The sequence below is a fragment of the Gigantopelta aegis genome, chromosome 9 (assembly GCF_016097555.1).
Source record: "Gigantopelta aegis isolate Gae_Host chromosome 9, Gae_host_genome, whole genome shotgun sequence".
Lineage (NCBI taxonomy): Eukaryota > Metazoa > Mollusca > Gastropoda > Neomphalida > Peltospiridae > Gigantopelta > Gigantopelta aegis.
This window is the reverse complement of record NC_054707.1, coordinates 11052527-11075106: the sequence shown is the minus strand read 5'-3', so window position 1 is coordinate 11075106 and position 22580 is coordinate 11052527. Positions and strand designations below refer to the sequence as shown.

Below are 22580 nucleotides of genomic sequence, written 5' to 3'. Positions count from 1 at the left end.
CAATTATAAAAATACAGTAAATATGATCCTGAATTCAAAATACTGTTTATAAATTTACTGAATATGTCATCCTGAATTCAAAATACCATTTATAAACATACAGAATATTTCATCCTGAATTCAAAATACTGTTTATAAACATACAGAATATGTCATCCTGATTTCGAAATACTGTTTATAAACATACAGAATATGTCATCCTGAATTCAAAATACTGTTTATAAACATACGGAATATGTCATTCTGAATGCAAAATACTGTTTATAAACATACAGAATATGTCACCCTGAACTGTAACAATCACATCCAGAATCATATTCCAGAGAAATAGAGAAGTCATGACATTTTATGGCCTTACAGATACTACACAGTGTGTTGCATGTTGAGGACTGAGCTGAAAGACAAACTGACATACCACATCTTCCATGGCAGAGATCAAACCTATAGTCCCCTCCGGTTGGGCGGTTGGTGACTGATAATAACATAACTATTACAGATAACACAGAGTGTGCTCTATGTTGAGGATTTCGCTGAAAGTCTGTTTTGTTTAATGACACCACTAGAGCACATTGATTAATTAATCATCAGCTATTGGATGTAAAACACTTGGTAACTCTGACATAAGAGTCTTGGACAGGAAACCAGCTACATTTTTCCATTAGTAGCAAGGGATCTCCCATATACACTTTCCCAGACAGGAAACCAGCTACATTTTTCCATTAGTAGCAAGGGATCTCCCATATGCACTTTCCCAGACAGGAAAGAACATACCACAGCCTTTAATCAGTTGTGGTGCACTTGTTGGAACGATAAAAGAAAACCCAATCAATTGAATGGATCCACCGAGATGGTTCGATCCTGCAATGCAAGTACCTTATGCGAGCATTCAACCGACTGAGCTAGATCCTGTACCGATTTCGCTGAAATGACAAACTGCCGTACCACGTCTTCCATGACGGAGATGAAACCTATAGTCGATTTGACTGCTAGGTGACTAATAATAAAATTACAGTTACAGACACTACACAGTGTGCCTCGATTTTGCTGAAAGACAAACTGCCGTACCACGTCTTCCATGTGTGGCATGTCGTCGGGCTGCTTGCGGTCCAGGTTCTTGTTGAGGCGGCTGATGATGAAGTTGCGGTAGTTCTCATCCTCCATCAGCTTCTTGATGCGATTCAGCTTCAGCCAGCTAACGCCCTGCCCTTCCAGCACGCTCTTCACCACCTCCTTCAGAAACTGTTGGTTCTCACTGTCAAATAGAACTCAACATGTCAACACTCAAACTACATTTAAAGCATGCACAAAAACAAGTGAGTAACAAGCAACATTTTTAAATTTTTATATACACAGGATGTTCATCATCTTTGAAAGTAGGAACTTTTAATACAAGAATTCCAAAGAATGATATATTTCACCTTCCATAAACTAAATCGGTCAATACAAAAATGTGTGATGTATCATTTTGTGTATTTTGAGAGACTAGAGTTGTACATAGTCCATAATAAGCTATTTTAAAAGGAAAATCATTTTACATTAGTCATTAAAATTTAAATGAACGTTTACAAACATTTTTCATATGAGGTGATAAAAATAACAGTGGGTGAATTCTTTTCTCTTTATATTGAGTAAAGATAGACCTTGTTTTTTCTTCTTTTCTTTTTTTTGTGTACTTGCTGCAGTGTCAGAAGATTGCTCTAAGTCTCTGAGCTACAGTTGCATTGCGAAAAATAGTCCAATGGGCCCACTGACGGGGATCGATCCTAGACTGACCACACATCAAGTGAACGCTTTACCACTGGACTACATCTCTGAGGTACAGATGCATTGCAGAGCATGCCATTTTCATAATTTTGGCTTGCTTAATTTCAATCTGTTAATGTTTAAGCTAAACATAAGAACAAAAATATTTCTTCTGAAATGAAAGAATACCCTCCCTGTGTTACAACACTGAACCGTGAATCGACCCACCTATTGGAAGAACTCCTTGCATCCATAGAAGGCTGTTTGCGAATTTCTGGCTTGTTGCTGCTCGCATGTTTCACCAGGCCAGACTTCTCCACTAATGCTTTTCGGGGTCCTTCAATAAGACAAACACATTAAGCGTATGGCTCAAACTTCAGAATTTATTACCTACAGTAATTTTGATTTTTTTTTTGCCATAGCCAAAATACTCACCCATGACAAATGTTTTTAGCCTGCCTATTGCAATTTTAAACCAGTACCTTTTGCAACTGATATAAAAACCAAAAATTATCCCTTTAACCTAGGGCATTAAGTTTTATCCAGCAGCAAAAACGCTACCATCGGTGAAAGAAATTAAGGAATGTTTTACTGAATGACGCACCACTCAACACATTTTATTTATGGTTATATGGCTACCATCGGTAAAGCCTCTAACCTATGGCTGTTCATATTACAATTATAGTAATTGCTGTCGGTTCTGTAAAATTTCAAGCCCTGAAATATCAAATGAGTTTTAAAATCTGACAAAAGAAACATGCTCGTGAGATTTACTCTACATATAGTTTGTCTAGCAATATCAAGATCTCCAACACAAGAAAGAAGGAAGGAATGTTTTATTTAATGACGCACTCAATACATTTTATTTATGGTTATATGGCGTCAGACATATGGTTAAGGACCACACAGATATTGAGAGAGGAAACCCACTATCACCACTTCTTGGGCTACTCTTTTCGATTAGCAGCAAGGGATCTTCTATATGCACCATCCCACAGACAGGATAGTACATACCATGGCCTTTGTTACACCAGTTGTGGAGCACTGACTGGAACGAGAAATAGCACAATGGGTCCACCGACAGGGATCAATCCTAGGCCAACTGCGCATCAAGTGAAGTTTACCCCCCAAGTAAAAAGATAAGAGAGAGAGACACCAAGTGGAAGATCGACTTACCAAGAGGAGTGAACTGTTTGGCAGGTGGTTTGTTGGCAATCGCGTTGTGGTGGGAGTGGCCCTTATTTACTTGTTGCTGTGTCGTTGACTTATTGCTTCCTGAAAATGTAATGTGTATTTGTCACACGTTTTGGTAATATATATTTATTAAAACTAAACTTCATAATATTGTTAAAACTGGATAGACATCAATAACAATAGCTTTTCTTCAGAATATTAAATATTTTTGATCATGTTTTACACTTTTCAACTAACAGTTTTGTTACTGTCATAACAATATATTAACACAACTTAGCAACAGAATTTAATTAATATAAAAAAAAACCTATTGTGTGTCCTCACATTAGTATTGTATTTTCATTGTGTGGCATACAACAGTTTCTACCAGATCTGTTAAACATAACTTTGTTAAGACTTGACAGTGTGATAGATAGTCGACATCACCCGATAGTCTTACTGCAGACTTACCGAAGAGTTCTGACATAGTGGTAGTTGCAGACTGCGCCATGTCGGTGAGCTCATTGCTGATGGTGGAAATAATGGAGGAGCCTGATGATCTGTCAGAGTCCCGATCACTTGATGCCTAAAGACAAACAATCTACAGTTACAACCTGATCACTTGGAGCCTAGAGTGAAAACAGTTTACAGTTACAACATGATCACTTGGAGCCTAAAGAGAAACAGTTTACAGTTACAACCTGATCACTTGGAGCCTAGAGTGAAAATAGTTTACAGTTACAATATGATCACTTGGAGCCTAAAGTGAAACAGTTTACAGTTACAAATGATTACTTGGAACCTAAAGAGAAACAATTCACAGTTACATGTTCACTTGGAGCCTAAAGTGAAACAGTTTACAGTTACAAATGATTATTTGGAACCTAAAGAGAAACAAGTTACAGTTACATGTTCACTTGGAACCTAGAGTGAAACAGTTTACAGTTACATGTTCACTTGGAGCTGAAAGAGAAACAACTGACAGTTACAACCTGATCACTTGGAGCGTAGAGTGAAACAGTTTACAGTTAAATGTTCACTTGGAGCCTAGAGTGAAACAGTTTACAGTTAAATGTTCACTTGGAGCCTAGAGTTAAACAGTTTACAGTTAAATGTTCACTTGGTGCCTAGAGTGAAACAGTTTACAGTTAAATGTTCACTTGGAGCCTAGAGTTAAACAGTTTACAGTTAAATGTTCACTTGGAGCCTAGAGTGAAACAGTTTACAGTTACATGTTGACTTTGAGCCTAGAGTGAAACAGTTTACAGTTACAACATAATCACATGGAGATTAAGTGAAACAATTCAGTTAGAACATAATCAATTGAAGAATAAAAGTGTAACAATTTTTAGAGTTGCATGTTCACTAAAAGTGAAATAATTTACAGTTACAGCATAATCACTTGAAGCTTAAAGTAAAACAATTTACAGTTACAATATGATTACTTGGAGCCTAAAAGTAAAATAATCTAGTTACAAAAGAATCAATTGGAGCCTAAAGTAAAACAATCTACAATGACAACAAGATAACTTGGAGCTTTAAAGTGAAACAATTTACAGTTACAGCATAACAGGAGGTTAAAAATTAAATAGCCCACAAAAAGGTAACAAAAAAACAAAGCTATTTTCGTGTTGAACATACCTTCAGTGTTTTCCTTGTGGACCCACTGGATCCCCCACTGGAGTTGCTGGCCCTGTCGTTTCTGGAGAAGGACCTGTTCCCCGTAAGCGGTTTCAGCATGGCTGGTGATTTCTCCGAGGGCTCAAAGCCTGTCGTGTGTGGGTCGGTCGTGCGTATCACCTGCACGTTGGGTGGGTGGGGAGACTTTCGCAGGGAATCAGGCGAACTCGTACTGCCGGGTCGGCTGCAAATTACAAACAAATTATACATCTTGTAGCTGGCAAACATTCAGGGAAAGGAAAAATATTTTTAAACAGCACATTTTAAACTACTGCTATTTAAAATCTGATATATATTGTAAATCATAAAATATTAGCGATCTTAAAATATAGCGAATGTTTAAACAACACATTTTAAACAACTGTAATTTAATATCTAATATATACTGTAAATCATAAAATATTAATTTAGCGATCTTAAAATTTATAAAAATCCAAATAAGAGGCATAATATTAGCAATAGTTAACATAAGCCAAGTCGGCTTTATCAAACATTTAAAAAAATATTTTGACACTTAAGATAGTTATTTAGAAAATCAGCAGTTACAACAAAAGCTGCACCTACCAAAAATGCAGCACGATATCTTTTATATGCATTTTATACATTGACTGGACAGTAAATACCACAGTTTCTGATGTCCCACTCATGGGACACTGACTTTGATAAGGGAAAATTTGAGTCCACCAAGGAAAATTTATATTATAACCCATCAAACATTAAACAAGTGATCTACCACTTAGGTATATCCCACCCACAAATTGAAGTATTTCAAAGTCTAACCTGTCTTCAGTTTACTTAATTCATATGGAGATGGACGTTATTTATACTGTTTTCGGTTCACATTTTCCCTGATATCATTAATGGAATAATTCAGATGATTCTGGTCGGACTTCCATTGTTTCCTAAATATGGTTAGTACAAACAACAAATCATTGACATTAAGAAGAAATCAGGTATTTACTTTTAACTATATTAAATATGATAATACTGTTATTGCTATTTACCGACATGCAAGTCAATGGAAGCCCACATCTGATATCCAATAATACAACAAGAAGAAATTTTATGTTATTTTTTGGATTACAACCATGGAAAAAAAGAAAATTTATGATCGAAAATCGACAAACCTGCTGATAGACTGGCCAATCATGGACACATGACCCGAGTCATATCGGAATATCTGGCCATCCTCATTCTACAAACACACAATCAGAATACATTTAAACTAGAGCTATCATACATAACAGTTCTAGTTAATACGTAAAACCATAAACTGACTAATACACTTCATACTATAAACTCTTCATAGTTTAGGAGGTAAAACCAAACATGTTTTAATGTTAATACAGACTAAGACATTCCACATCTAGTTAGTATACAAGTAAACCAACACACTGTATATTTGATATAGAAGCAAACCGATATGCAAAAGATATAACTTTATATTTGAGGTTCATTCGAAAGCTTTTGTTTTTCTTTCTAAAGATTAATGTCAAACAGAGCTATAACTGAATGTTAAAAAGCATATTATATTTTACACAAAGAATAATTTTGTTCTACATGTATTACAGAAATGAAATCGTTTATTTAACGACGCACTCAACACATTTTATTTACACTTATATGGCGTCGGATATATGGTAAAGGACCAGACAGACATTGAGGGAGGAAACCCACTGTCGCCACTTCATGGGCTACACTTTTCGATTAGCAGCACGGAATCTTTTATATGCACCATCCCATAGACAGCATAACACATACCATGGCCTTTGATGTACCAGTCGTGGTGCACTGGCTGGAGCGAGAAATAGCCTAATGGTCCCACTGACGGGGATCGATCCTAGACCAACCGCACATCAAGCGAGCGCTTTACCAGTGGGCTATGTCTCGCCCTTTGTATTACAGTTTTCTGGTGAAACTATAGCACACACTCACACAGCTACTTGGCTACGTCTCGCCCTTTGTATTACAGTTTTCTGGTGAAACTATAGCACACACTCACACAGCTACTTGGCTACGTCTCGCCCTTTGTATTACAGTTTTCTGGTGAAACTATAGCACACACTCACACAGCTACTTGGCTACGTCTCGCCCTTTGTATTACAGTTTTCTGGTGAAACTATAGCACACACTCACACAGCTACTTGGCTACGTCTCGCCCTTTGTATTACAGTTTTCTGGTGAAACTATAGCACACACTCACACAGCTACTTGGCTACATCTCGCCCTTTGTATTACAGTTTTCTGGTGAAACTATAGCACACACTCACACAGCTACTTGGCTACATCTCGCCCTTTGTATTATAGTTTTCTGGTGAAACTATAGCACACACTCACACAGCTACTTGGCTACGTCTCGCCCTTTGTATTACAGTTTTCTGGTGAAACTATAGCACACACTCACACAGCTACTTGGCTACGTCTCGCCCTTTGTATTATAGTTTTCTGGTGAAACTATAGCACATACTCACACAGCTACTGGGCTACGTCTCGCCCTTTGTATTACAGTTTTCTGGTGAAACTATAGCACACACTCACACAGCTACTTGGCTACGTCTCGCCCTTTGTATTATAGTTTTCTGGTGAAACTATAGCACACACTCACACAGCTACTTGGCTACGTCTCGCCCTTTGTATTACAGTTTTCTGGTGAAACTATAGCACACACTCACAGCTACTTGGCTACGTCTCGCCCTTTGTATTACAGTTTTCTGGTGAAACTATAGCACACACTCACACAGCTACTTGGCTACGTCTCGCCCTTTGTATTACAGTTTTCTGGTGAAACTATAGCACACACTCACACAGCTACTTGGCTACGTCTCGCCCTTTGTATTACAGTTTTCTGGTGAAACTATAGCACACACTCACACAGCTACTGGGCTACGTCTCGCCCTTTGTATTATAGTTTTCTGGTGAAACTATAGCACACACTCACACAGCTACTGGGCTACGTCTCGCCCTTTGTATTACAGTTTTCTGGTGAAACTATAGCACACACTCACACAGCTACTTGGCTACGTCTCGCCCTTTGTATTATAGTTTTCTGGTGAAACTATAGCACACACTCACACAGCTACTTGGCTACGTCTCGCCCTTTGTATTACAGTTTTCTGGTGAAACTATAGCACACACTCACAGCTACTTGGCTACGTCTCGCCCTTTGTATTACAGTTTTCTGGTGAAACTATAGCACACACTCACACAGCTACTTGGCTACGTCTCGCCCTTTGTATTACAGTTTTCTGGTGAAACTATAGCACACACTCACACAGCTACTTGGCTACGTCTCGCCCTTTGTATTACAGTTTTCTGGTGAAACTATAGCACACACTCACACAGCTACTTGGCTACGTCTCGCCCTTTGTATTACAGTTTTCTGGTGAAACTATAGCACACACTCACACAGCTACTGGGCTACGTCTCGCCCTTTGTATTACAGTTTTCTGGTGAAACTATAGCACACACTCACACAGCTACTTGGCTACGTCTCGCCCTTTGTATTACAGTTTTCTGGTGAAACTATAGCACACACTCACACAGCTACTTGGCTACGTCTCGCCCTTTGTATTACAGTTTTCTGGTGAAACTATAGCACACACTCACACAGCTACTGGGCTACGTCTCGCCCTTTGTATTATAGTTTTCTGGTGAAACTATAGCACACACTCACACAGCTACTGGGCTACGTCTCGCCCTTTGTATTACAGTTTTCTGGTGAAACTATAGCACACACTCACACAGCTACTTGGCTACGTCTCGCCCTTTGTATTATAGTTTTCTGGTGAAAGTATAGCACACACTCACACAGCTATTTGAACAGCCACAAATACAGGTCCACTCTAAGTTGTACTTGTCGACACTTACCCTATTAACTGTCATACAAAAAATCCCACTAAGAATTCCATGGAATTACATGTCTCGCCTACCATAAACCTTTTCGGTGCACTGTGATGTACGTCCATAGGTGCAACACTAAACCAAGTTTCATTGATCTAGGACTTAAAAAGCAAAACTTTGTTGACGCTGTCGGCGCCACCATCAGAAACCTGTATCTCGCCTTTTACTTGGTAAATGTGATACAAAAAACCTGTGAACAGCTGTAATATATTTAGCATTAACACATGAAGTGACAAAAACTAAACACCTCACAGTTGTAATGCAAGACTGAGCACATCACAGTTTTAATACATTTTGCATGAAGACATGAACTGAAAAGACAGAGCACCTCACAGTTGTAATATTGTAATATATATTTAGCGTCAACTCATGAACTAAAAAGACTGAGCACCTTTAGTTTGTACTCCATGTAGTGTGAACACCTGAAATAAAAAGACTGAGCACCTCAGTTTGTACTCTATGTAGCGTGAACACCTGAAATAAAAAGACTGAACACCTCAGTTTGTACTCCATGTAGTGTGAACACCTGAACTAAAAAGACTGAGCACCTCAGTTTGTACTCTATGTAGCGTGAACACCTGAACTAAAATGAATGAGCACCTCGCTATCCTTGGAATGGGTATCTTTGGGCGCGTCCTGGCTGTACGTTGGGCTGGACGAGTCCGAGGAGCTGAGGTCGCTGTCCGGCAGGGACAGGGCGGAGTCGCTGTTAGTGGCCGGGTTCTCGGGCACATGCAGCGTGCTGGGCGGGCAGAACACCTTCGATTCGTCTACAGCGAGAACCTGGTTCTCTCGGTAAAACGCTGGGAAATGAAAGCACGGTTCATGCAGAGTTATACTGCGTTAGTGGTCAAAACAAGGCTGGCTGGAGTTATTACAATCAGTTATTACATGGAGTTATTACATTGAGGGCTGACAACCATGGAGCACCAATTCACAAAGCTCTCTTAAACTCGCTTATGCAATACCACATTGGCCTTGCACTGTGAGATCGCAAAGTTGTAAGAGTTTAGTGAATTAGGTCCATGAACTGGTTATGTCCAATCTTTGCAAAAATAAAAGTAGTCCACCATTTCACTTCCTGGGGGTTTCTTTTAATTGATTTTGGGGGAATATATATATATATATATATATATATATATATATATATATATATATGAAGAGTCCACAGGAATAACCTTTGATTTCACCTTTTTATTAAGGTGATAGTTTTTTATTTTAACGTTTACAATGCTGCAATCGTGGAATATTTATGCCAAAGGAAGCATAATTTGCCAACTACTTTTAATGGCCTATGATTAGGCATATCATAAAATATTGTTTGTTTCCGGTTACTCGACCGACCCTAATTTGAACCTTCCGACCCTAAAACTTTTTTTGTATATCCAAAAATGTTTTTTTTAATATAACAACGATTTCCACGAAAACATTCCAAAACTATCACAAGCACTAATTTGGTGTCATTTAGGGGATAACCCTACTGTTTTTTCCGATTTGCGGACGTATATTGGTGGTTTTACTGTCGCAAATTTAGTTTTATTGGTGATCCGTTAGCCACGAAATGTTTTCTTCCGACAATTGATTGATGGAGTTACTTCCCTTCAAATTGAAGTTTGGTAACTTTCGTGAGATATCGGGCGAAGAGTCAGAAAATTGTTTTCACGAATATATGTGATCTTTTCCGATTTATTCTACATCTAGCGTAGCGAGGTGTTCCGATTAATAATAATAATAATAATAATAATAACTATATTTAATGATTTACTCCAGCGACAAACTGGCCGTGTAGAAATTTAGTGACCTTCTGATAAACTAGGGGAGGGAATGTTTACCGATACTGATGGAGTTTACTGCCAAATCAAATGATTAAATATGTCAGTAAGATCTCGATGCGTTTCGTTATTTTTTGTAAATGGTCATTGGGAACTTCTCGGGTTTCCTCTAAAAACAGTGTCAGAATGACCATGTGTTTGACGTCCAATAGCCGATGATATTAAAGATAAAAATCAATATGCTCTAGTTTCATCGTTAAATAAAACAAACTTTACTTTTCAACATTCGTTTGAGCATCCTGAGCATTTGTACTGCATTTCTATTCATTGGACCAATTGATTGCTTCAAACCAAGTGTGTACTTCAATACTGGATGCATTGCAAATTATAAAATTGGTAAGTCTACCATTTCTTAGATACACTAGGAAAGATAATATTCATAATTATTTTTTTTAATGTTATTGTTGGACAGATAAATATAGAACCCTTCTTTTCAGTTTTTATTAAAAGAAATTGTTATAACTTATTTACTGGTTTCTATCCAATTAAGGTTCAATCAAGTCTGTCCTGGACCAGTACAGAAGTTAAATGTTAGTATGAGAGTAAACCTTCTGCCTATTATCAAACAGAAAGGGGTCTTTTGTATGTACTCTCCCACAGATAGGTTAGCACCATGTTGCCCTCAAAATCAAAATGCCTTGACTTTTATAAATTTATAAGTTGCCCATGTAAAAAGAAGCCTTTAAACACACCTATGTGGATAGTACTACATATTTTCTTGTTTTAATTAAGTTATGAAATAGAAATAGATATAAAAAATAAAATGGCCATAAGGTTTTTGTCCTTTTGAAAATTGTATAATGGAAAAAAAAAGCCCTTATATTTAAAACTGCACATAAAAATAATATGCCCTCAAAATGTCACTTTACCATGCCGTACTTCATTTCTAGGGAAAACACTGTGATGAATGGTATTGTTGGTTTGCATAATGCATTTCTATACATGCAGAGGTTATTTTGGATACTGGTAGTCAACACCTTTATTTAAAGGAAAGGTGTAGGCTGGCTCTAATGCCAAATTAAACAAATATGGAGCCTAAAATGAAGAATGATGCAATAAAATGTTTAATATGTTAACGGGTTTAGGATTAATTGACAATATTAACACGGTTTCTATTTTACGCGCATGGATAAAATAACTACGCGAAAAGCCGCGTGCATTGGCTGTGACGTAGCACGTGAACAGCCAGCCAGTAAACAATATGTGAAACCATGTGCTTTTTGATAGATTTGTTTACATTAGCGCTTTGATCAATGGCTTACCAACCGTTTATGTTTGAGCCCGAACGTTCCGAACATGATAGTGAGTCGGACTTCGACATAGGATTATCTTCAGGCGATGAATTGGAAGAAAATGTCGAAAATATTGCGCGATTGGGAAACCGAGATTGGTGTTTGTGTGGCAACTGCAGACCAATGGACACGGTAAAAGAAAGTATCTGTTGTTTAGAAGTAGACCAAATCGGCGACAAAATGCAAACCACCAACTTGCAGTGCATTCTAGAACATTATGATTTCCCGATTATATGTTTGTATCCAGAAGTGCTCAGGACAGCCCTCGTAGCCAGAGCCGACATACGACGCGATGACTACACAGAACCAGTACCAAATAGGTATGTAGCTTACTATGGTCCGTACCACAGGGAACGCCCTTTTTCATACTATACAATTTACTACAAGTTATTTATTTCTGAACCGATTGGTTTGTAAATTTGCACACAAAAATAGTAAAAAAAAAATGTTATTTTTAAAACGCTTTTACCTTTCTTCTTAGGTCAAACCAAACAGCAATTACTGAATTAGCCCCATTTTTGTTTTAAATTCAAATTTTGGTACATTTCCTTGAAAATTATTAAAATGTGGTCGATTTATGTAATCTTTTATTACTTAAAGACTAAATATGTGCTTTACATACATTTTTATATACTAATTTATTGTGAAACATCTATATTGACCTTGTAACACCGGAGCCTGGCGATCTCGCCCCGTGTCGATCTCGCCCGGGGCGACTTCGCCAGGACTTATTTTCATCGTTAGGCGAAGTTATCATACATATTAGACTTGCTAGAAGACATATATTACAACATATATTATAGTATATATCTACTGTTATTATCAGCATGTTTTTGTGCCAAAACTACAGGGTTATACCACTTATACTACTAGTTTTGTGTTGGGACACGCTGTGGCGAGATCGCCATATTTACTTCCGTGTTGCATGTCTGTTTAGCGAAGTCGCCAGTACATTATAACCCAACAATATTCAAGTTACAAGCTGTTTTATGTTTACTTCATTAAGTAAATACATGTGCAGTAGTCATGTTTTGATTTTCTTGTTGTAAAATGTAATACATTGGTAGTTTACATTTCTGACGATTTCACTTGCAAGCCGGGGCGAGATCGCCAGGATTTTCCAACGGAGCCTGGCGATCTCGCCCCGTGTCGATTTTGTTTTTTCTTGTTTAAGTTTACAGTTTATTATAATAAATACACGTAAAGTACACATTTATGGTTTGTTTCATCATGTAATGTAACATTTTTTAAGTTTACATTTCTTATTATTTCACTTTTTCAGGCTGTGGCGAGATCGTCAGGATTTTCTCAGTGTAGCATTTTTATGTTGGTGAAGTTGTCACACGTTACTACGCAACTATTTGTCATAAGTGCACACTTTGATGTTCAATTTGGTATAATAAATATATGAACAAGACAACATTCATTTATTGTTTTGTTTTTATTGAACAGAACAGAGTGTTTTGTGACAACATAGTTCTTTCGCCGAAGATTATGTACCCATATATACTTTGGTACGTTTTCTCTCTCGCCTGTATCGAGTAATACCCAATGCCTTTGACCCTTCTTGAGTCATTACTACAGTTGACAGCTGCACAAAGGACCATTTTCCATTCATAGAAACGCGATTTCTCGCGAACAAAGATGTAATAACAATTAACTTAATCGATGATAAGAGCTTCCATTATGCGGCCATTACGTGTTTTCCCCACATGGCTGTTTCACCTGTGACGTCACGCATGACTGTTGTAGTGTTACAAAAAGAAGAGTTCCGTTTTTTACTTTCGTACACGGTTGAGCTCGTTTTCAAATATAAATATATATTTTTTTAATTTATATATAATTTTCCCTTATACTTTGTAAGGCTATTAATCCATTTTATATGAAGCCCTGTACGCTCCAGTACCCCTTTAATATCCATAAATAAAATTATTTTCCAAAATAAAATGTTTTTCCTACCTAACTACCCTATATTTTTCCAGCATGTAATAGGAAACAAGTAAAACAAAATTTTCGGCCTTATAGGTTTTTAATTTAGTGTGCCATTATGACCTGGACATACATGACTGTCATACTACCGACTATCTGTTTGGATATTATACTCGTAGGTTATTCCCATGGACAATTCATATGAAACAGGAATGATTAAATAAATAAAATTGCTTTCTTTTCAGATTTTCATCAAAATAATATTTTAAAATGAAAACTTTTATTCTGAAAAAAAAAGACTTTGGACATAACCAGATTCTGCTGTCAAAACTTGATGTATACATGCAGATAGTTTTGTATAAAACAAGCAGTTATACAATACAGCTAGTATGTAATTTGTAAAACAGGCACATACTGTAGTTAGTATATGGCATAAAATAACACTGTTATATATCATATGCATGTAAATATCGCAGATTAGTCAAACTGACAGACTAGTATATTGTTTAGTACAATATGCATATTATATTCTGCAGATAGTCTGTATATTATATGGACAATCACACAGAATGTTATAAACATTTTAAAGAATTTAATTAAAAGTGTGGGCAAATTGTTTAATTAAAAGATTCTAATTGGTTTTTTACAATTTTTAACAACATATTTTAGCATAACACTTGATTTATAATGGCAAAGCAGGCATCAAAATAAGCATTGTGTCTGGTAATCCATTTACAGGTTACCACAAAATATAGCCTGGTAACCTATAGGTTGCCACAACTATATGAAAGTTATGAGAAAATGAAACGCGGAATACCAGAATGCATTGCCTGGTTTACGTTCAGAAACAAAACTACCGTTTGTTGAAATTTTTGTCGAGAATGAAACACCATTCTCGACTTTTCTTACATGTGGTAACATCCCAGGAACCTGAACGACTTATTTCGATGCCTGCAAAGTGTATACAAATAAGTACTGTTCTCTGATATGAAGGCCTTCCGGGTCTTGCTAATTGTATATCTTACTGTTGCAGAACCTAGATATGTGCCAAACCTTTATAGCAGGAGTGATATATTTACAGAATTACTTATTTTCCACTATATGAATAATAATGTTGTCCATTACATGCCAATATATATTACATGCCGTTAGGAAACTACAGCAGGTCTGTAGTGCCCCATATCGCACTAGTCTGTAGTGCCCCATATCGCACAAGTCTGTAGTGCCCCATGTCGCACAAGTCTGTAGTGCCACATATCGCACAAGTCTGTAGTGCCCCATATCGCACTAGTCTGTAGTGCCCCATATCGCACAAGTCTGTAGTGCCCCATATCGCACTAGTCTGTAGTGCCACATATCGCACTAGTCTGTAGTGCCCCATGTCGCACAAGTCTGTAGTGCCACATATCGCACTGTCTATAGTGTCCCATATCACACTAGTCTTAGTGCAGTTATTCATCAAAGTCTGGGTTATAGCCTTAATTCTGAACCAGCCTGACAAATGTAGGGGTTCTAATGATGAACGTGTACTTAGCCTGGTAGAGGATGTAGGTCGTACCTGGGGATTCCCCATCTATTTCACTGTTCATCATGTCGGTGACGAAGTCACTGAGAGAGGAGTAGGAGGAACTCGTACTTTCCGCACCCTCGCTGTCACTTCCACTCTCGTCTGAAATACAAGTCACCACAAACACTGACACATGAATCACATACCAAGTCAATATTCTAAATAGTGAATTTACTGTTTTACTCAAATACACTTTGCTTTGGTTTTTAATTTTAAATGCCCCACTAATATCTCTTCATAATAATATTCAGATGCTTTTTCTTGTGGACAGGATGAGAACACAACTGGCATGATACCAACTGGCTTAACATAAGATTGTTTTAGCATGTCAAAAAATGTCATAAAGGCTTGCTATGAAGTTACAAAGGTGAAACAAATGCAGATGTTAATCAATTCTATTTTAACTTGTCAAATGCGATTCCTGAAAGTTGACGCAAACTGCAAGGCCAAGTTCAACTTCACTTAACAGCAATGTTTCCCTTTAGGGATTTCATTAAACTTCAAGTTAACATCAATATCACTGTACATCTCTGAGAAGGAGCTGAGTTTAACTTTAATTAAAGGTAAGGTCTACCTGTGGGTATTTCATCACTGTACGTCTCCGAGGAGGAGCTACGTTTATCTGTGGGTATTTCATCACTGTACGTCTCCTAAGAGGAGCTACATTTACCTGTGGGTATTTCATCGCTGTACGTCTCCTAAGAGGAGCTACATTTACCTGTGGGTATTTCATCACTGTACGTCTCCTAAGAGGAGCTACATTTACCTGTGGGTATTTCATCGCCGTACATCTCCAAGGAGGAGCTACGTTTACCTGTGGGTATTTCATCGCCGTACATCTCCAAGGAGGAGCTACGTTTACCTGTGGGTATTTCATTGCCGTACATCTGCAAGGAGGAGCTACGTTTACCTGTGGGTATTTCATCGCCGTACATCTCCAAGGAGGAGCTACGTTTACCTGTGGGTATTTCATTGCCGTACATCTCCAAGGAGGAGCTACGTTTACCTGTGGGTATTTCATTGCCGTACATCTGCAAGGAGGAGCTACGTTTACCTGTGGGTATTTCATCGCTGTACGTCTCCGAGGAGGAGCTACGTTTACCTGTGGGTATTTCATTGCCGTACATCTGCAAGGAGGAGCTACGTTTACCTGTGGGTATTTCATCGCCGTACATCTCCAAGGAGGAGCTACATTTACCTGTGGGTATTTCATCGCTGTACATCTCCAAGGAGGAGCTGAGCGCGGCACCGAGCGTTGAGTTCTCATCGTACACCTTGAACTCCAGGGGCTGCAGGTGCTGGGCGTACCACTTGGGCTTGTCACCGATCAGCGATGGATCGTAGACACCGGTCTGCACCCGCAGGTACACCACGTTCAGGGGACTCAGTGACCACTCGCCAAAATATTCGACAGACTGTTAGAAAGAAGAAAAAAAAAAGTATAAAAACTATAAGCAAATAATTAATGTTTTTCGTTTGTTAAAATGTCTATTACCAGCTTTAAATATTAGTAGAATGCAATGTTTACTAAGAATGTGTACTCTTTAAAAACAAATATGAAAATTTACACCATGTCACATATTTGGAATCTGGTCATCTGGTATTCATGTTTGAATTTACCATAATTTGACACCGAATAGTCGATGTATTATTCGTGCTGGGGTGTCGTTAACCATCTATTCGATTCTGGTCATTTGGACAAAAGTAGTTGAAGAGAAGATTTGCTTCTAATTATCCCTTTGTTATGATCAAGAACAACTGCCTCCTCCTACACTATTAACAACTCATGAATCACTTGTGATAAAGGGATAACAGACATTGCTTGACTCTAGTAGTCAATTGTTTTCTTGCTGCAGAGTGTTTAAAATACACTCACATCTTTTCTTTCAAAATGGAGATACGTTTAAAGGGACAGACCCTAGTTTTTAAACACTAAGGCATATTTTTCATTATTAGAGCCGTTTATGATCACTGAAATCAAACATTACTTATAGTTTATTTTAGATTATCCATTTCGGTACCACCAAAGTGTTTCTGGTTATCCTGGTGTTTGTAATACCACAAAATGCATTTTTCATATTTTAAAAAAACGCACATGCGTCTGAGAAGTAACTGTTAAGGAGTCGAGTTTTATTCTATTTTTAAGGGTATTTCAACCTCACAGACACTTCGTTCACTCTGTTGTATCCAAATTTGTTACAGGTTTGTAAATTAGTGTCCATTGTTACGGGTTGAAACTAGAGTCTAGGTGAAAACTGGCCTCGGTGGCACAGTGGTTAAGCCATCGGACTACAGGCTGGTAGGTACAGGGTTCGCAGCCTGGTACCGGCTCCAACCCAGAGCGAGTTCTTAAGGGCTCAATGGGTAGGTGTAAGGCCACTACACCCTCTTCTCTCTCACTAACCACTAACAAACTAACAACTAACCCACTGTCCTGGACAAGCAGCCCAGATAGCTGAGGTGTGTGTTCCCAGGACAGTGTGCTTGAACCTTAATTAGATATAAGCACGAAAATAAGTTGAAATCAATCAATCTAGGTGAAAATTATGCCTTAGTGTTTAAAAACTAGGGTATGGCCCTTTAATGGGCCGACCCTAAATCCTAATTAATTTGTCACTAATCAGTAAAAATTAACAAAAATACACGGTCTACTCATCCTGTAAGTCACTTACTTGTGTGCGTGCGAGTCTAGCGGTGAAGTGTGATTTTATCGGACGAGACTTCAGGAAGCTGTACAACTGAAAAGCGACAACTGGACGAGGATACAGCCGCATAGTCCTGGTGTGCTCACAGAAGTTTCCAAGAATATTTGGCGAGTTGAAAAATCGAACCTGCCATACCAGCATCAAACATTAGTAGCACAATAATTTAAACAGAATAAATAACAAAAAAAGAGAGTGACTTTAACAATCAATATTAAATTCCTATGTCAAACATTAGTAGCACAGTAATTTAAACAAAATAAATAACAAAAAAAGAGAGAGTGACTTTAACAATCAAGATGAAATTCTTATGTCAAAAACAGTAAAACTATAATAGGAAGTAAATGTATTGAACTCTCGTAAGGATTAGCAACAGAATAAAAATATTTAAAAAAACTTTCAGTAAATCTGTAATATATTTAATATGATTTCAAACATGAACATAACAATGATAGCAATAATTCTATTACCAAGAGCAGAGCTTTTACCATTATTATTCACACAAATATGCATAATTTCTTATTATATTATTGGCAATTAAACAGGGAGTATTTTATTAATCATAAAGAAAGTTAATTGCTGCTCTATTTTAAGTAAAATAATTGAATTGCAAGTAACATATTAAAATTAACTATGTCAATTTCAATCAAATTTAATATTAATGTATACTCATTAACTTCAAATTGAATAACAAAAATGGTGAGCATAATTTTTAAAAACAACAACAAAAATCCCCAACACCAATTCATTGCAAAGGTGTGCTTTTGAAGAACTGGTACTTGAAATTCAGTTACCTGCAATACCCACATCATCTTTCTCCTCCACCAAATCAAGCAACCCAACAACGGACATATATTTCATAAAGAAGGAAGGAGGAGGAAACGTTTTATTTAACAACACACTCAACACATTTTATTTACGGTTATGTGGCGTTAGACATATGGTTACGGACCACACAGATATTGAGAGAGAAAACACGCTGTTGCCACTTCATGGGCTACTTTACTCTTTTTGATTAGCAGCAAGGGTACATACCACGGCCGTTGATATACCAGTCGTGGTGCACTGGCTGGAACGAGAAATAGCCCAATGGGCCCACTGATGGGGATCGATCCCAGACCGACTGCGCATTGCGAGCGCTTTTACCATTGGGCTATGTCCCGCCCCATTTTGCATAAGGATGCCAAGAGGTAAATGTAGTGAATGTTGGTGGTATGGTGAAGACTGAATATCCAGCATGATACATTTTACAAGATGGGAATATGGAAGTACAATTAGGTAATTACTTTTAGGAAAGTATTAAAGCTCTTATAGCTGCCATTAACTTGTCACATTAATTAAATATTCCAAACATTTACAGGCAACACTACAATACACTACATTTTATACAAGTACAATAAAATGTGACTGTGTAAACTAACTACAACTAAAGTGCTCATTTCCACAGATCCAATGGCTAAAAGGAGAAGCAGATTTCATCAAGCAGCGTTCTCATTATGCGATTTATCATACCGATTTGTCATGAAAAATAGGACATGTTCTAACTGGCATGACTCCAACACGACTTATTTCAATTCAGGTGTTCTCACAGCACGATTCAATCACATGCGACAAGTCGGTGCGACAATAAATGCACAATGAGAATGCCCTTTTAGCAATGTCGCTACTCAAAAAATATTATATACGTTGCCCGAATTGTATTAAATGAACCTACCATGGCCACTCTGACCGCGACATCGAGGCAGTCCGTGTCTGTGCCGTACAAGACCTGACTGGCGTCCATCTCCTCCTGCAGCCCGTTCTCCGCCGTATGTGCGTTAATGATCTACACAGAAACACAGAACAACACTGAGTACGCACAACACCGACACTTACCATCGCGACCCGCGTCGCCACGTCCACCGAGTCGACGTCGTTGCCGTATATCAGCGGATTGAATCCCGTCTGTGACGAGAAGCTTTCCCGACGGTGCCACATTTCAGGGTTTTGTGCGAGAGCATCAAGATTTTTGATTGGCTGAGGAGTCATGCTCATGCTCGCAAGAGCCTGCAATAGGTGGTTAGTAAGTTAGTCCTTTCTTCTCTTTTTTTTAAACCAAACTGACATGCACTACCGGTACTGCAAACGTGCGGTGACAAAAATAAAATTTGAAAAATCTGAATGTCAAAGAGAAAACTGAAAAAAATATGGTTCATGCAAAAAGCTAAATTCGGACTCTGAACTCTATTTACATATCCATATAACTAGAGGTGGATCTAGGGGGGGACCCAGGCCCGACTAAATTTTGCGACAGTTATAATTTTATTATATATTAATTTTCATCTCCCCCCTCCAAACCTCTCCCAAAGTTCCCTTGGCATTCCGCCTCATGCCATTGGGGCCCCCCTAAATGAATTTTCTGGATCTGCCACCGATACCCCAAAGGTTTCAGATACGATCGTCACAGGTCCGATCTCTGGCATGGCCAGTGAGTTGGTCTGGGACAGAAAAAGCTAAATATTAAAATTAAATATAAACAAAAGTTAAAAGTTGAGCAATGTTTTATTTAACGATGCACTGAACACATTTTTATAATGGTTATATGGCGTCAAACATATGGTTATGGATCACACAGGAAATGAGAGAGAAAAACAGCTGCCGCCAATCCATGTGCTACTCTTTTCAATTAGCAGCAATTAATCTGTTTATGTGCAGCATCCCAACGACAGGTTAGTACCTTAATTTACCACAGTTTTTATTACACCAGTTGTGGAGTGCTGGCTAGACAGATAAATAGCTCAGTGGGCACACTGATGGTTATCATCTTTGAAAAAATACACAGCAGGTGAGCATTTACCACCAAGCTACATCCCGCCCCCTAAAAATTAAATGCTGAAAAATTTAAATGTCAAAGAGAAAATGGAACTGATAATGTACATGCATAAAGGTAATAAAAAAAACATCAAAACAAAGTTGTTAAAGGAAAAACAAGGTATGGACATGTGTTAAGATGAAACAATGATAAAGTGTTATGACAAAACAGAGAATAATTTTTTTTATCTTTGATCGTGAATAAAATACAAAGTCAAAGTAATACTCAGAATAGTGTGTAAAGTTGTTCACATCGTTTCTATCGTTTCATGTTATCATAATAGAAATAGAGGTTTCTTAAAGAAAAAACAATGGCTGAGGAAATAAATAGAATTACAAACTGAGTACCAGTTAACATTATGTCCCTCATGATCGGGACATAAATTTGATAATAAATGGCAACATGTTTATTATCCTCGATGTATGTGATTATGTTATTTATAAATTATTAGATAACGCAACCTGCCAACGTACTGGTACAATCAAAATATACTAGAATATGCATTTAAACAGAGGGAGTCGAAGTGTAGAGAGAAAAAAACAATCTCTAATTCACTTTGCATAAAACATAAAATTTTATTGGCTAATCAAACCATTTACATATTCATACACTACTTCTCGCTGTTTAGTTGGATATATTTACTTTTAAAATACCAACATTGAATATTTTTCTGAAGCAATATGCTCCTCTAAATTGTATGATGTAAATGCACTTTATAAACGTTTGTGTGACATTGTGTGTGACGCCGACAGAAATGTGGAAGTAAGTAACGGCAACTATGGCTGATTATGAATCTTCTTATCGAACATTAGTTGTGATGCGTATTCGGAATAAGTGAAATCTGTAATAATGGTTGGTATAGTTGTTAATAAAACAATAAAATACAAAAACAATATTAGGAGCAGCAGTTGTATTACATATAAAACTTTCTTTTTTTTAATCTGCTTGTGTTATACTTTATTTTATAAGGCGGACGACTTGAAACACATTGGTAGTGACTAGGTATTTGTTATCATTGCCTTCCTTCCGAAAAATTATTATTTAAACAATTTTTAAAAAGAAAATGCATTTATTGAAGTAGAATGGGGATAACTATGTTGTATTTGAACATCTGCAAACGTTTATGCTGGTTTTACAGTAGGAAATATCTGTTTTACCGTCTCCACTCCACTTCGCTGGTAAAACTCAATTTGCGACTATAAAACCAGCATGAGCAAATAAACCATAGTTATCCCCTAAATATATATAATATTGTGTATCTATTATTACAAATTCACACATTCTGTAATATTGTTTGTAAACCGAGTTAAGAGGAAGTAAAGACGATTCTGGTTTTGTGTGACTATTAAAAACATCGTACCTGTTTTAGGTGAGTCTTCAGAGCGGTACTTTCAGGATCTGGCAATGGTGGTAAGTGTTCAGCGGTAGACGGAGAAATAATCTAAAACAACAACAGAAACTATTAACAACATGGAGAAAAAAGAAATGTTTTATTTAACGATGCACTCAACACATTTTATTTACAGTTATATGGCATCAGACATATAGTTAAGGACGACACAGATATTGAGAGAGGAAATATAATTAAATAGAATATAGAATAATATAAACTGTAATGTTCTTACTATAACTAATACACCACTAAATTTGAAATACAAGAAAAGTATTCTTTATCTATCCTGATAGTAATTCCAAACAAGACATTTAAAAGATAAATTTCTTTTAACGTAAAATGATAAAATGAGCACATGAAAACACCACTTTAATACTCAGATCAGTGGACATTAAACTGACCTTATTGGTACATACAGTAGACATTAAACTGACCTTGTTGGTACATACAGTAGATATTAAACTGACCTTGTTGGTACACACAATGGATATTAAACTGACCTTATTGGTACATACAGT

General features: G+C 37.3%; 2 protein-coding genes across 6 annotated transcripts in view; one reads left to right on the top strand and one right to left on the bottom strand.

Annotated features, from left to right (window-relative positions):
• The window catches only part of LOC121380602 (MAP kinase-activating death domain protein-like), a 92781-nt gene that overhangs the window by 40522 nt on the left and 29679 nt on the right, over window positions 1-22580 (bottom strand). For 4 of the 5 annotated variants that reach the window (XR_005958964.1, XM_041509493.1, XM_041509490.1 and 1 more), the window contains exons 7-18: window positions 22030-22110; window positions 19694-19864; window positions 17789-17947; window positions 16315-16531; window positions 15108-15218; window positions 9097-9299; window positions 5724-5791; window positions 4558-4780; window positions 3388-3502; window positions 2920-3018; window positions 1972-2080; window positions 1066-1252 (exon numbers count right to left, since the gene is read on the bottom strand). Coding sequence is in view for 4 of the 5 variants with exons in the window: in XM_041509493.1 (XP_041365427.1) it covers window positions 1066-1252; window positions 1972-2080; window positions 2920-3018; window positions 3388-3502; window positions 4558-4780; window positions 5724-5791; window positions 9097-9299; window positions 15108-15218; window positions 16315-16531; window positions 17789-17947; window positions 19694-19864; window positions 22030-22110 (1743 nt within the window). In the remaining variant the exon portion in view is untranslated. Of the gene's footprint in view, window positions 1-1065; window positions 1253-1971; window positions 2081-2919; window positions 3019-3387; window positions 3503-4557; window positions 4781-5723; window positions 5792-9096; window positions 9300-15107; window positions 15219-16314; window positions 16532-17788; window positions 17948-19532; window positions 19644-19693; window positions 19865-22029; window positions 22111-22580 lie in introns of all 5 variants that reach the window. The other variant, XM_041509492.1, reaches the window with a different exon arrangement.
• On the top strand, window positions 11317-13037 carry LOC121380603. The gene is made up of 2 exons (XM_041509494.1): window positions 11317-11940; window positions 12903-13037. Exons 1-2 carry the CDS (start codon window positions 11582-11584, stop codon window positions 12952-12954), a joined length of 411 nt encoding a protein of 136 aa, XP_041365428.1. The 5' UTR covers window positions 11317-11581; the 3' UTR covers window positions 12955-13037.